The sequence below is a fragment of the Poecilia reticulata genome, chromosome 14 (genome assembly GCF_904066995.2).
Source record: "Poecilia reticulata chromosome 14, P_reticulata-male-v2, whole genome shotgun sequence".
Taxonomy (NCBI): Eukaryota; Metazoa; Chordata; class Actinopteri; order Cyprinodontiformes; family Poeciliidae; genus Poecilia; species Poecilia reticulata.
In genome coordinates, this window is record NC_088843.1 from 5578368 (window position 1) to 5593176 (window position 14809).

The window sequence follows — 14809 nt, forward strand, 5'->3', positions numbered from 1 at the left end:
GTCTCTTATTTTTCTGCAGCAACCAAACATTTGGCCAATTACCATCACTGAAATTAAAATCTTTGGGGAGCTAGAAATTTAGCCAAAGTATCTTAGACCAGATTGTCAATCTTGAATTACAATGCAGGGGATTTTCCAGATGGCAGGTAAGCTGCAGCTTCTGTTCCTGCGTGTTTTATTAGTTTTAGCTACAGTAATGCTCTTTTCTGCAAACACTGCTGCTGATCTTTGCTGATAATCAGTTATGAATGATGCTGCGGTTTATATGACGCTCTGGTTAGCACAATGCTAATGCTGCTGTAAATAAATGTTAAGATTTCTTTAAAAAAATATGGCTCCTGTTGTTACAAGGTTAATGTTTGCTTGACTTAATGTTTTCTGGGTCATATGGACAAGTGGTCTTGTGGAGAAGCTCAAATCCTGCTTGGTGACTTGGGTATCTGTCAGATTTTGTTGGATAAATTCTGCTTAAAAGGTAAGGTCCTCTTGATATCTGGGTTAAATATTTGTTTGTAGCCATGATTATTTCATTATTTCTTTGCTAAAGTAACTGATAGAATATGCAAAAATAGCGTAAATCAGAGAGGCAGTGAAAGGCCAGGGACAACTCTGGAGAAGCTGCAGAAATCACGATGGACAATATGTTAACAACAACAAAAAACATTTTCATCCAACACAAACATTGTTGGAAAAAAGTCACAGGACGTGCTTTTCCAAATTGCCACTAGCCGCCATGTTGTCAAGGAAACGGCAAACAAATGGAAGTAGGTGATCCTATTAGATGAAACCAAACTAAACTTTTTTTAAAAGAATGCAAAATACTGTGTGCCATTTGCAGTTACCCTGAATGCACGTCCTTACAGTGAAATATGGTGGTGATAGAATCATGCTGTGTGAACTTCAGGGACAGATGAGTTGAAAAAATCAGCCCAATCAAAATCCAATCCTAAATAGTTGACATTTTATTTGACCTAAAATATAAGGTTTTGCCCTCTTGTGTTTTAATGTTATTCTGTATCTCTTCTAAATATTCTGTTATCGCTTAAAATATGAAATCGGAGAAAACGGGAATCAGAATTGGAGAAAGCAGCAGATGAACAGTAGTAGATGTCATTTCTATTATTGTTCAAGGACTATTAACGTGAGTGGGAAGGAAAAGAGCGCAGAAGAAAAAAAAACCCAACTGTTATTTTAATATCAGAGCAGTTCTATAATTGCTCCATGACCATACACGCTTCTTTCCTGTCATCCATAAAGCAGAGCCTGTTTGTATTTAGAGACGGCGGAGAGAGGAGAGTGACGCTCAGGCATTCATCAGCCACATCTCGCAGTGGGAGGGGAGAGGAGGGGGACTGAAGCCTCGGAGCTCTCCGGTAACAGAGACAGTAGACGGCACTGACTCACGCAGCACGTTGTTGGACCCTTCCAGACCTGCAGCTGAAAACCCGACGGGAGAGCGAGGAGGATAAAGACACAATAAGAACTTTTATCCCATTTTTCTTTCCTTTCGAAGGGGATATTATCTTTGAAATCCTTTCTGGACAGCATCGTTTTAACTCTGAGCGCTAAACAAATCAGAATGTGTTTTAGTTATTCATAAACACCAGATGGCGGTGATTTTAAACGTTATTTGAGAGTGTTGGGACGGGAGCAGGTGTTTTTCCCCACTCCGTCGCAAAATTACTCCAAAAAAAAAAAAACTGCAGAAGATTATTTTTTGTTTGTCCTCAATTTTGACTAATTTAACTCACTCTAACCGAGCCACTTCATCTCCTATTCTTCTTATTTTTCTTCCACCACCAATCGCCTCCACTTGCTTAAAACCAGCCACCGAGGGGACAAGAGTACAGTCTGCCTGCGAGCGGTCAAAGGAAATGAAAACAATCTGCTGAAGGATGCTACTTCCATAGACAGTCCGAACAGCCGCTGTCAATATGTTCAGGCGAGGTAAGACGGAGACCATTTGTTTTTCTTGCTTGTATAGGTTTGGCTGTTTGAGTGTGAGCGTGTGGTATGAGGTTTTTTTTTTCTTTTCGAAATTTCTGTTATTTATTATTATTATTATTATTATTATTATTATTATTATTATTATTATTATTATTATTATTATTATTATTATTATTATTATTATTATTATTTAGGTCTCAGCTGAGAGGCAGATGCGTCTTGATTGTGTCTCTAAAACTTGGTGGCCGCCCGCTGTCCTTTATCCGCGCAGGCAGCGTCGGACTGGAAAGGAGATTAAAAATTTATTCACTTCATGTAAAAATTATTCTTAAAATAGCGAATTGCTGCCGCACTGCAGTTTGTTCAGACTTCCCCGCACGAGGGGCAGCTGGATGGTTCCTGCGCGCGCCTGTGTGCGTGTTGGAGAGCGCGTGAGAAAAAGAGCAGGAGGAAAGTTCAACATCTAGCGTTTGTTGGGGAAGTTTTTAAAGGCTTGTGTACTACTTTTGGTGTAGGCTCGTGTGTGTGTGTGTGTGAATAAATTTGCGTGACAGAAGGAGGCGCTGAGCCCCGCAGCACGCGGGGATATATTTTGGACTCCTGTCTGCAGTGCGTGTCGGGAGACGGTGGCTTTCCCCCAGGTCCGAGGGCCATGAGAGATTATAGAGCGGAGCGTGGAGATCCGCCCGGAGAAAAGCATAAAACAAGCTGTTTACTCTGCCACGTGGTTGCTTTTTGGCTGAACAGATATCAAGTTTCCCCACAATGACCTTGCCTCTCCGGGATTTCACAGTAAAAGCTCGAGTCTGTGACAGTGAGGAGGAAAACGACTCTTTTCTGGAGCCTTGTTCATTTGGCTTAATTCACCAACAAAAATCATCAGAATCTTTCTAAGCCCAAGCTTGTCTGAGGGTCTAAGGACAACTTTGTTTGATCTTCTTGTTTCTTTAGATGTAAAAACAAAATTAAGCAAACAAAACAATAGCAAAACAAACTATAGTGCGTTTTGACATGTAGGTCTGCACAATATATTGGAAATTTAACATAATGAAAGTATCACTGCACACAAAAGCAATACAAGAAATAACTGGTAATTAATCCATGCTTCCTATACCAGTAAACATGGAAGAAGTTCACTGTTGCCCACTCCTCAGGAAAAATGTAGCTATTATATGCCCTACAAGTCACCAGATGACATCATGACCTAATTTGGATGATTGGACACCAACCAGTGGCTCTACACATTAACAAATGGGACAAGTGGAATAAACTGGGATCTAACATCTCTCCAAGAATAGCCCTGTTATTTCTGCTTAGGAATGCTGAAGGATATTGCAACTCACCTTGAACAGAAACATTAATAATGAATGACTAAATTAATCAATAAATAAGAGCAGAACAAAACAAATGCTTTAATCTTTGGTTGTCAAACCAGTTTCAAAATGTATTGATGCAGCCTTGATTTAAAATGACCAAAACTGCAAAAGAATGAAATGGCAAAGTGGAAAAATGTTCATTAGCTGGTCAGAATTATTATTGATTTATTTGTTGTTGTTGTTTTGTTTTTTTTTTCCAAAGTTAAGCAAATGAATATTGCAAACAACAATACTCAAAAACTTAATTTAGCCTTGAACAAAAACATGACAAATGTTCTTCTAGCAGGGTTTCTAAATACAAAACACAGAGACAAAACACTGTTTTTTTTAACAAGGAGAAGCTAAATTATTATGCCAAGTGTCGGTTCACATTCACATATTTATTAGGGAAGTGTTCAACATATGCTTGACTTCTGTTTTTTTATATTAAAACTAATATTTAATCCTCTTTTAAACATACCTTTCACATATAAACATCAAGATAATTGTTATTTTGATACGAAACTCCTTGATAATTATTAAAATCCCAAAGTAATAGCTCTGTTACATCTAATAACGTATTCTGTTTCCTCTTCAGTCTAACATCCTAAACATGCAGAGTAAAAAACACTTCCCGAACAGGAGCTGATGGAGAGATATGTAAATGAGCCAGCTCGATGCAACAGGCACATCACCACACAGCATCTTTTGAACATACAATCAAAAACTGCTCAGACTTACTAGCATCTTGTCCAAAACAATGCATCTGTCCTTTCTGAAAGCCTGAGGCTCCAACTTGACACCGACACCAGTTCTGTTGTGGTGATTTGAGCCTTGTATGACGTAGGTCAGTGGAAGCACAGTGGTGAAAGTGGTGCACATAAAAGTAAAACTGGATGTGGGCATACTCTGAAAAATAACAGTGAAAACCCTGACTAACACACAGACATTTTGGAAGGACCTATTTGTGGTGGAGTGGTGACTCATCTGACAGTCTTGCCCCCCACCTCTGTCACCCCCTCTAAAAGAGAAATAAAATAAATTACATTTGGGGTCTGGTGAAAGGCAACCTGTCACAGAACTGGTTTGTGATGATTACGTAGGATCACTGTTCAATCCTGAGGAGAAAAACATTCTTCATAAGAAATATTGGAAATCTGTCATTTGTCCTGTCAGAGCAGGGAAGCGATACACGCACATCTGTGCACGTCACGATCTCCGGCCCGCTTGTTTGGCGCGAGCCACAAGCAGAGCGACCTCCTCATTAAGAGCGGGATCCGATCGTCTGGACGGGGAGCCGATTTGTGCCGTCATCATGTGTTTGTGTACGATGCAAAGACAAGGCAAGAGTCCTACGTGCTCCAGGGCCACAATCTTCCTTTTTAATCTTCCTGTAATTTCAGATAGATAGCAGCCACCCACCTACGCCCACAGTTAAATCAGCCGCTTGTGAAGAGCTGATGCATTGCTTTGTATCTCCTCCCACAAATATGTTGCTGTCAGTCACAATAATAAAATCGAGAGTAATTGTGCAGTCAGGCTGAAATACAGTTATCTATATCTGTCACTTTTACCTGCAGTATCTCACTGCGGCGAGATTAAACAAGATCCAGAGAGTGAAGAGAAGGAGGATAAGTGTTTTTTGTAATGAAAACTCCCCCTATCATTCTCCTCTTGCCTGTCTCTCATTTCTATCTCTGTTTCTGCGCTTGGCCAGTTCCTGCTGCCAGCATCACTCGGAGCAAAGAGAGGCCTGGCAGGCTGATTGGCCACTAACTTGGCTGGTTTGGGAAGCTCCTGAAGCTTTGTTTCCTAGCTTGTTTGAAGCCAGATAATTTTCTGTGACTTGACATTGTCTTCATCTTCCTACAATGCAGTTGTTTTACCTCCTGTCATACATGCATAGAGACAATGTTGGAACAAATATGCCCTACGTTTAAGTCAAAGAAAAGATTGTGCGTGACAATATTTCTCTTTTATTTGAACAGCTTTTTGCCTTTCAACTTTTATTTTTACGTTGCCATTGACGTTTCTGTCTAGTTAATAGTAGATTTGTGACTGTTTCTGCTGTTATTTTCCAGCATTACTCAGTCAGGACAAGCGCCAGATGTCAAACAAACGCTCTCATACTTTGATGGTGAATACTTTGTTCTACAGAGGAGTTAAAAGTTGACTCAGTGGCTGCAAGCTGTTGGCATCGTGTGGCTGAAATTCTCACTCCTCCACAACTTCTTAATGTCCTCCTCACACCGGATTGAGATTTCCTTACAATGTCAAAAGTCAACCAGGATGTGGTCGATCGTGGTCTTCTGGAAGGGCGTCCTCTGCCAATTATATTGGGGCTGCCTCTTCCACAAAGTTTTAATTTTGACTTATTTTTGAATGTTTACAAATGCCCTTTCTGTGCCATGTGGCAGAGTTCCAGGATCGGTTGTTAGACGAAAGAGGTTTTTAGGCTTTCAGTCGGATCACTTTAAAAACACACAGATTTTGGACCTTGTCTGCATGGCCCAAAGTGCTATTATACATGAATTCATATGGAACAGGCATTTCCACCATATAATGTATATCCCATAACTGTGAAAAGGTCATAAATTCAGAAATTTATGAATGTTTCCGAGGATTCCCAGATTTGGTGAAATTGGTCATAGAAGTCATGGAGATTGTCAGATTATTGAAGAAACTTTGAATTTTAGTGTGAAGGGGAACTAAGCTGGCATTAGGCTGTGTTGATGCAACATTATTTACTCCTGCTAACCAGGACATTAGTTTCAGATGTCTGGAGAACATTGTTCAAGAAGACTTTTCATTTGCTGAGACTGAACATTTCAAACCTGAAAAATATTAGCTGGTACTACACCAAACCAGTTTTATTTGTTGAGCATTTGTTGAGCTGTGCTGTTATAGTTGTTTGTTTTTCCAAGACTTATTTGAGGTTTTGTACTTAGACAATTGCACTGCTGGACCATAGCTATGCAGTCATGGTCCAGCAGTTGACTGTTCACTGTCTTGAGTGCTCTTCTGTTTTTTTTTTTCTCCTGTGAATAATCCATTTTGCTGCTGAATGGCAGACTCTCAATTGCTTTAAAATGTCCTTTTTACCCTCTCCAGATTGATAGGCAGAAACTCCCACTTCCATAAGATCTGTTACTGAAGTGTTTCCTCCTAGGGCATTGTGTTTACACACCTGAACACTCCTGAGTTGCAAACTGGCAAAACTTCTGCGTTTAAAGAGGCACTCGCGCTTGCTGATGATCTGTCAGTCAAGTACACTTACCTGGCAACACCGCCCTGCTCCCTGCTATTCATCTGGTAGCAGACAGTTTATACTCTTTTACGTAGAGTCTTTGTGCTCTTAAGTTTTTGTTGAATGAATAAACAACTCACTTATAGGCTTAACACAATGTATTAATGCAGAAAATATACTTGATCTAAACTGATGTATACAGGTGTACACTTTTTTGTGCTCTACTAATACATTTGGTTAAGGTATGTAGGTAAGTTTTTCTGAGAAATCAGTGATATTCCAGTGTGGTAAATAAACAAGGACAGCTATTGCTTTTTATTATTTTTGAAACATTTATATCTTTGACCTGCAGAACTCACATTTGGCAATCATGCAACATTCAAAGCAGGGAGATGTTTTTATGTCTTGAGGATGTGGAAGTTATTTGTGGATTTCGGAGTAACAATAGGTACTTTAACAGGACTATCGATTGACTTCAGGCCCTGGGGATGGCAGCACATTTTATGACATTGTTTGGTTAATCTGATTGACAGCCTTGATTATTTGTCTGCACTTTGTAAATGCCCAGAGTCCAGAATGCATTATTTGCCAATGGATCTAGAGAAAACTAATTATTAAAAGAGGGAAAGGAAGATCGAAAAATGTAATTATTGCCATATTAATTTTTCCATAGTGACTGAGCTGATTTATGGATATTGGTGTGCAGTGACAACTGAGATAATGGCACCCTTGGGAAGTTTATGTCATGCTGAATCTTCATCCATGTTTATCACTTCTGTGCATTCCAGTGAAGACAGCGGCTCAGAGGTGTACAAACGTTGATCCATTTATTCCGTCTATTTCATGGATTTTCTGTGTCTCTTTCACAGTTTTCTTGTTTTGTCTTCTAATCCATGCAACTCACGTGGACGAAAACTACAAATGGCATGCAGGAAATTGATGAATGAATCCCTAGAAGATGTGGTGGTTTTAATGTCGGTTATAACGGCGATGCAAGGCGAGTTTATTTGTACAGCTGTGCTGTGGAGGAAATTATGGGAACCGAAGTAAATTCCATTAACATGAAAATACATTAGAAGAATAATAGAAAAGATTTAGCATTGCATTAAATGAAAAAGGTATAGGAGGATAAGTCAAAACATGCAAAAATAGCAAATAAATCTTCGATGATGGTGATGATAGTATAAGAGCATGAACAAGATTTTAAATTTGTCTCCATTACGACCAGAAAGGGTTAGAATTTAATAACTGAATCAGTTTTTATCTATACACTGCCAAATTCCATCAATTTGAAAAGATGTTCAATATTTTTAAACTTTAAGAAGTACTTGCTGAAGGCAGAAATAGCTATTTATTCATGTTTTAGTAGTTTGTTAATGGGGTTTTATCAATACATTCTGCCACAACCAGCCCATTTAAGGGCATTCATGATCTTGATAAGGTCCAAAATGTAAATGAGTTTGACATCCCTGCTCTAGTGGAACTACTTCGGATAAGTTGCCACCGCCTGATTGAGCTTTATAAGGAAATGCAGCATTACCACCATCTAATCTGCGGTCAGTAAAAGCACACATCAGTTCTTCTGTGTTCAATTTTGACAGAAAACCCTTTTGAGATTGAAATAGCTGGTTGAGTCCATATCAGCACCAAAGTTTCTTGCATGTTCTTGAGTTTTTAGCCCTATAGAGTCTAACATGTTACTATTATTTAAGTTTGCATTTGTGGACCAAAAACAATAACGTCTGTTTATTCTGCATTAAATGGTAGGAATTTTACACCCATTCACTCACTGATATATCAGACACACAGACTGAGATCATTTAGTGACAAAGATATAAAATGGAATGCTATCAGCGTACATATCAAAGCTAGTGGGAGAACATAGATGTTGAATAAAATGAAAAACATGCCGTTCCTTGTTTGCATCCCGGGTTGTTATTCTGCCTTTGCCGTTCTACTTTCCCCCAAATCTGCAGTATCTAAGAAAGCGGCCATGAGATTACTTTAAGACATGGTAATCTGTCGGGAATTGTAGCCCTTTGCTGAAATCCAAGGATCAATATCAATATATACGATGGTAAAACTGGGAGTCGGTGTTCATTACTTTAGCTTAGCTTAAGGGCAAGTGACTTTCTCTTGACCCAAATGTGAAAAACGTCTCAGCTGAGCGTAAAACCTTTCATCAGTGATGAACAGGTTCTTCTGATTAAAGCACGAAAGCAATTTTACAACAGGATTGCTTTAATTTCATTTGTATTTTTACATTTCACTGCTACATATACACCAATGCATGTGATTGCAATGCGACAGAAGACAAATGTCACATCCTTATTCCTCCCCTTAGTGCTGACAGCTGCATTGGCACGCATACATTTTGCCTGGAGGCCATTGTCAAATCCAGACTCAAACAAGCTGCTGTTGCTTTTCTGTGTTGCCCTGAGTGTGTTTACTAGCGTCTGTGATCGCCCCGCTGGATGATAATAACATATGGATTTGTGACAGAGTGCTTATGCGGGTCATAAAACACCAAATGGTGGAGTAATTGAGTGCTGAGATTGATCCAAATTTGCTTCTGCAGTACCAACATCTCGAGGCCGTAGACAGATTTTAGGAATCAGGGCATAATATGGGAAATATGGTGCTTTGATAGTATATAAATCAGCAAGAAAATATCATATTGGAGAGCTAAATCATGCTGGATTTGATAAGTGACACGGAATTCGGATGATAATCAGTTACCTCTAACGCAAGTCACATTGGGGAAGAGGATGTAACGCATCGCCACACACACAGCCAGCGCTCTGTGTGTCAGCTGTGCATATCAATGACCTTTGCAACCACTCCTCCTGCTTCATTTCAAGGTTACTCACAGACTCGTTCTGTCTACTGTGTCCTCAGGTCAGGACGCTTTGCCTTCTCAATCCTGTTTTATTATTATTTTTTCTTTTAGCTACAAGACCGGTTTCTGTTTTGCATGTGCAAGTGATCCACCACTTGTGAAAATTAATTACTGCGAGTTACGTGTTGCAGCTTCGAGCTGCTAAACCGGTGATCGCTCACAAACACGGCGTGGAAGAAAATTAATGAGCAGAAACTGTTTTGATGCTAAATAAACAAACAGAAACTGCTATAAATTATGTTGTTCAGAGCTTGAAATGACATTTTCTAATCGTCCTAAGGTGTTGTATTACTTCTATTAAAAAAAAACTATGTAACAACTTCATTTTTAAGACAGTTCAAATCTGAGGGCTTTTATGTGAAATGTATTAATTTGTTCTGTAATCCAGCACACGGGGATTAGATTGTGTCATTTTATAAATAAATAACAGCAGCGGTCCAAACTTCATGATTCAACTTGAAGTGAGCTGCAGCCTGATTGGTTTTGACACAATTGGGACATTGCTCATTGGACACACTGCATTATGAAGATTAAAGAAACACTGTTGTCAATTATTTTTATTAGAGCCTGTGTGAAGTTTGAATATGCATGAGATCTGTTCCCACCGTTTGTTTATTGCAACTACATGTGCTCTTGTGGCAGACGTCTGCAATTTAAGCTTTCTTCATGTTCAGATTTAGTTTATTACTCTCAGATATTTTGGGTTTCATGAATAAATTTTGTTAAGCTGATCGTCTAAAAATAAGTTTTTGGATTGAAAAAGTCAGCAGGATCTCTGGAAACTTTATTGATGATTCACAGTTTTGGCACTGACATGAACATTTCCAGTTTGAGTTTTTTCAAATTGCTGCAGTCATCAAAAACACAATATAAGTCTGACTAGCTGCTAGCTTCCAAAACTAAGGATAATTTTACATCTTTAACAAGTGATATGACATCTTTCCACTTCTGGTAGGGGAACAATTACCGATAACTTTGCAGAATATCTATTTAAAAAATTACTAATTAAGGGCTTAGTTTAGCAAAAAGGGTTTGAAACCCATATGTGTTGCTGGTAATTAATGACATGGTAATTGCCTCTAACTTATATTAAAGTTATCTATATGATATTTTTGCATATTTTTTGTGGACCTACATTTTTTTCTTAACCCTAACCTCCAACCAATTTCAGCTTACTTGGTCTAAAATCAGATGAAATGTACAGGTACAAGCCAACTCTCTGAATAGATGTCGCTGACTATAGTTCAGTGTTTTGCTCTTAAACATTTCTGGGTGATTTTTTACAATTTTTTATCTGTGTTTTGGGTTATTGTCCTGTTAGAAGACACACAGCCTGGTACTGAGACCAACTCTCTAATTCCAGGCAGCATATTTTTCTCCAGACTGCCTCAATAGTTCATCATACTCTGCACAGATGTAAGACATCTGGTGACAGAGCAACCCCAGAGCATAACCGAGCCTCCTCCATGTTTCACAGTAGGGACAATGTTGTTTTCTTCTGATTCATGTTTGCATCTGTGAACACAGAGCTGATTTGCCTTGCCAAACCACCCCCCCCAGTTTGGTCTTATTTCATCTTTCTCCTCTAAACTTTGTGGCTTGTCTCTGTGCACCGTGACAAATTCCAGTTTCACTTTTTTATAATTTCATTTCAGTAGAGGTGTGCTGCTTGGTCGTCCACTTTGGCTCAAACGGCGACGGATGGTGCAATCTGACTGATGTGCCGTCATCTTGGAGTTCACCTTCAATTTCTTTGGCGGTTGTTCTGGGCTCTTTAGCTACCAATCATATTATCCTTCATTTCAATTTGTCTTTAATTTTTCTCCCACAGCCAGGAAGGTTGTGGATATTACAGCTGCACATATTCAGAAGTTAACATGCGTGTCTAAAATTGTCTTTGTAATCTGCTGGGACAACTCTCTCCTTTGCTTCCTGTGGTTCGGTGTTGTACTCAGCATGTCACCAAGCAGCGCAGTGGCAACTTGTCACCTTTTAAATGCTCAGACTAAATGATTACATTACCCTATGGTCAGATTATGTTCAAGCTTTTCTAGAGATCACACTATTTGTATACAGGCCTTTTTCTTTGGTGTATTTTTAAATGATTCTGTTTAACCAATTTTCATTGGTTACTTATCAGTAAACTTTTATTTATTACTTTTGTCAGTTTCAAGTTATTTTAACAAAGATTATGGGCTTTTCGAGCATCAACTGAAGGGTACCAACTATTTTGAGTAACTCATACAAACAACAATTTACATGATCACAAAATGATAATTTGTGTTTATTTGAACCTTTGTTGTTGTGAATGTAGTTTTATTACTTCTAACAAAGAAAAATAAATTACATTTGTGGAATTGGTACATCACACACAGAGAAGAGAAGCTGTTGAAAACGATGTACTCTGTTTCTCTTATAACACTACACATGATACTTACCAAATTGCTGCAGTGAAGCTGTTCCTAATTTTTTTTTTCCATAAAAAAAAATATGGTTAACTAATTTGAGTACTCTTCAGGTCCTGGCTGTGAAGCCAGTAGGAAAGTCCTGTGTGAATAAAGTGCCCAATCAAATTAGACATCTCTCCCATCGGGAACATTTCTGATTGCAGGTTCACTTAGCAACAGCTGGGGTAGTTTGTGCATTTTAAGAAAGTGTGTGTGTGTGTGTGTGTGAGTTAGAGAGAGAGAGGCAGAGGGTGTGTCCGCATAAGTGTCGACGGTTCTCAATGAAAGGGATACAAATGTGCTAGATCACATACTGTTGCCAGAACATAGTGTGCATTTGTTTGTGTGCCTGAGGGATCATTAGGGTAAATGTCAGGGCTGCTGCGTCTGAGAGGAGCTGCACTGTAGACCAAGCAGATGCTGTTACAGGGATGCAGGACAAAAAAGGACAGGGAACCAGCCTAAGAAGGAGACAGGAAACAGTCGCAGGAAGGAAATGAGTGATTATTCGGAGACAGACTTCACCTGGGGGGGAAAAGCTCTGCACTCTGTGGATGCAGAGAGCCAGTGGCAGGTGACTGTAGCGGGGCTGATGGAAGCTGATAGTGTGGGTGTGTGCTTCAATCTCTGCCTCTCAAACTCAGGAACTTTAGTATTTTCTTGTCACCACAGGCGGGAGATAGTTGGATGAAGCAGTCGCTTGCAGCAGCATCCTCACCTTACGATTAAAGAGAATGAGCTTCAGACGCTTTTTTTCTTTTTGCTGTTTTTTGAGACGTTTTCATCTAAAAGTGACATGAGAGGATGGATCAAAATTTTATATCTGTGTTTCAAGAACAGAGAAAGAGTGGCTTAGCTTAGCATTAAGAGCTGGAGGCAGCTTGGCTCTGTTTAAAGTTTAAAAATACACCTACCCACATCTCAAGCTCCCTGAATAGCAGGTTATGGAAAAGTGCAGTTGTTGGGATTTTCAGAATGTTGATACATTTTTAAAAGCTGAATTAATTTCAGCTGATAACTAAGGATTTCACATATCCAAATATATGTTCAGCATATTTTCTTTTTAATACAATCACTTGCATACAAGCAAAACCGCTGTATAGTGTTCAATATGACAATACCGGAGATGAAACAATGTCACTTCATTATTTATTTTTTTACAAAAACAATAATACATCAAAGATAAACACATAACAGATCTTCTGATATATCAGAAAATGATTATTACAACATGCTGCAAACATTTATCGAATTTTTGCCAAACTTGAGAAAGTGCATCAAGCTCCCTGGGTTCGGTTGGTCTGTTGATAGACTTTAAATGGTGGGAGGATTAATGCCAGACCTGCTTGGTCCACTTTAATTGAACTCTAGTTTGTTTGTCAGGTTCGGTGTGAATGTGTAATGAAACTCTAACGGAGACCAAAAAACCGTTATCTGGTCCAAATAGGAAGCAAACTACAGCAGAGGGCATTCTGGGTAAATACAACCAAAACAAACGTGTGTTAATGGGAGAAATGGCTCAAGATCTGGAATGTAAAGGTTTTCATTCAGATAAATCCTAAAACAACTAGTCTATGACGCCACTCCATCTTTTTTTCTTTTCCTGATGAAGGAAGTTGTCTTGTTCGTCTCCAGAGGTTTTTGTTGCTCAAAGGGTTTGATTCATTTGATGCTGTGCCGTGTGAAACTGAACCGCACCAGAAAGGAAAAGAATCCCAGACTTTGCAAAATATCTTACAACTTGATTGGACTAGTCGGTTTATCCAATTTCACGTATGACACATAGGTTGTTTATAGATTTGCACAAAGATAAATAGAAAACCGCCTTTAGAAAAGAAGATTTAAATGGTTGGCGTCCATCACCTTCACAGGATAGATGTGATCTCCTCCCTCAGACCACCTCTTCTCCCCTATGAGGAGACGCTGGTTCACTCTGTACCTGTTGAATAATTGATAGCTGTTTTGGTTTTCCGATAAGACGTTTGGGGTCCACAGCTCACAGCAGTGTGGGGTTGCTGCAGCCTCTCCCACTAACCCCACCCCTCCTTTCCGCCTCCCTCTATTTTCTTTATCTTGTCTTTTTCCTCTCCACATGCCAGTTGTTCTGATATGCAGCCCTCACATTTTCTGTAACATGCTTTTTTTTTTTTTTTTGCACAGTTGGGTTGTGGCCAACAGCTCCTGCTCCAGGTTTTATTTGTGAAAAAACTGACAATAATCTTCTTGTCCTGTTTACAAAGAAACATGCAAAACATAAATTAAAGATCCTGGGCATTGCCATGGAAACAGAACTTGTAAATGCAGAAAATAGTGTTTAATATGCCTGCGTAAAAACGGGACTATGATGCAGCAGTCTTACTCTCTTACTGTATGTTGCGCAGAACTTAAAGGGAGAAAAAAACCCTGACAGTGTTGCAAAATCCCACGCGGTCCAGAAGGATGTGCAAAATGTTGCAAGTTTAAGGGGCAGAAGCAGCAATGAGAGAGCGCACCACCCAGAGTAACATTCATTCAGTGGGAGGCACAAGCATTTAAAAACAAAGTGTTTACAATGCCGAGTGTCTGTACTGTAAAAAAAAAAACATGGCGTTACATTCATCACATTAATATTTAATATGAAAATTTCTATTTGGCATTTTATTATTGGGCTATTTCACTGTTTTTTTTATAGTCTTCAGTGATTTTCTCTAATTCAAAATCTAAAATTTCTAGATTTGTTGAAGAAACTAGATTATTCAACACAAAGGAGATATTCTCGACAGCAGATTTGTGAAAACAAAACCTCTGAAATTTCTGAAAATTTTTTTTATTCCTTTTTGGTTTTATGTATCTATATAAAGGGGGGCTGAATTAACAGTTGTATAAATGTTTAATATCTCTTCAGTGTTAATTTATTAAATTTTTTAAAGAAAAA

At 38.9% G+C, this 14809-nt stretch overlaps 1 protein-coding gene across 1 annotated transcript in view; it reads left to right on the forward strand.

The window, feature by feature from the left end:
• The first annotated feature begins 1330 nt into the window (after positions 1-1330).
• rtn4rl1a (reticulon 4 receptor-like 1a) overlaps positions 1331-14809 on the forward strand; it is a 104368-nt gene continuing 90889 nt past the window's right edge. The window contains exon 1 of the mRNA XM_008427371.3: positions 1331-1947. Coding sequence (XP_008425593.1) covers positions 1935-1947 — 13 coding nt within the window. The 5' untranslated portion in view covers positions 1331-1934. The remainder of the gene's footprint in view (positions 1948-14809) is intronic.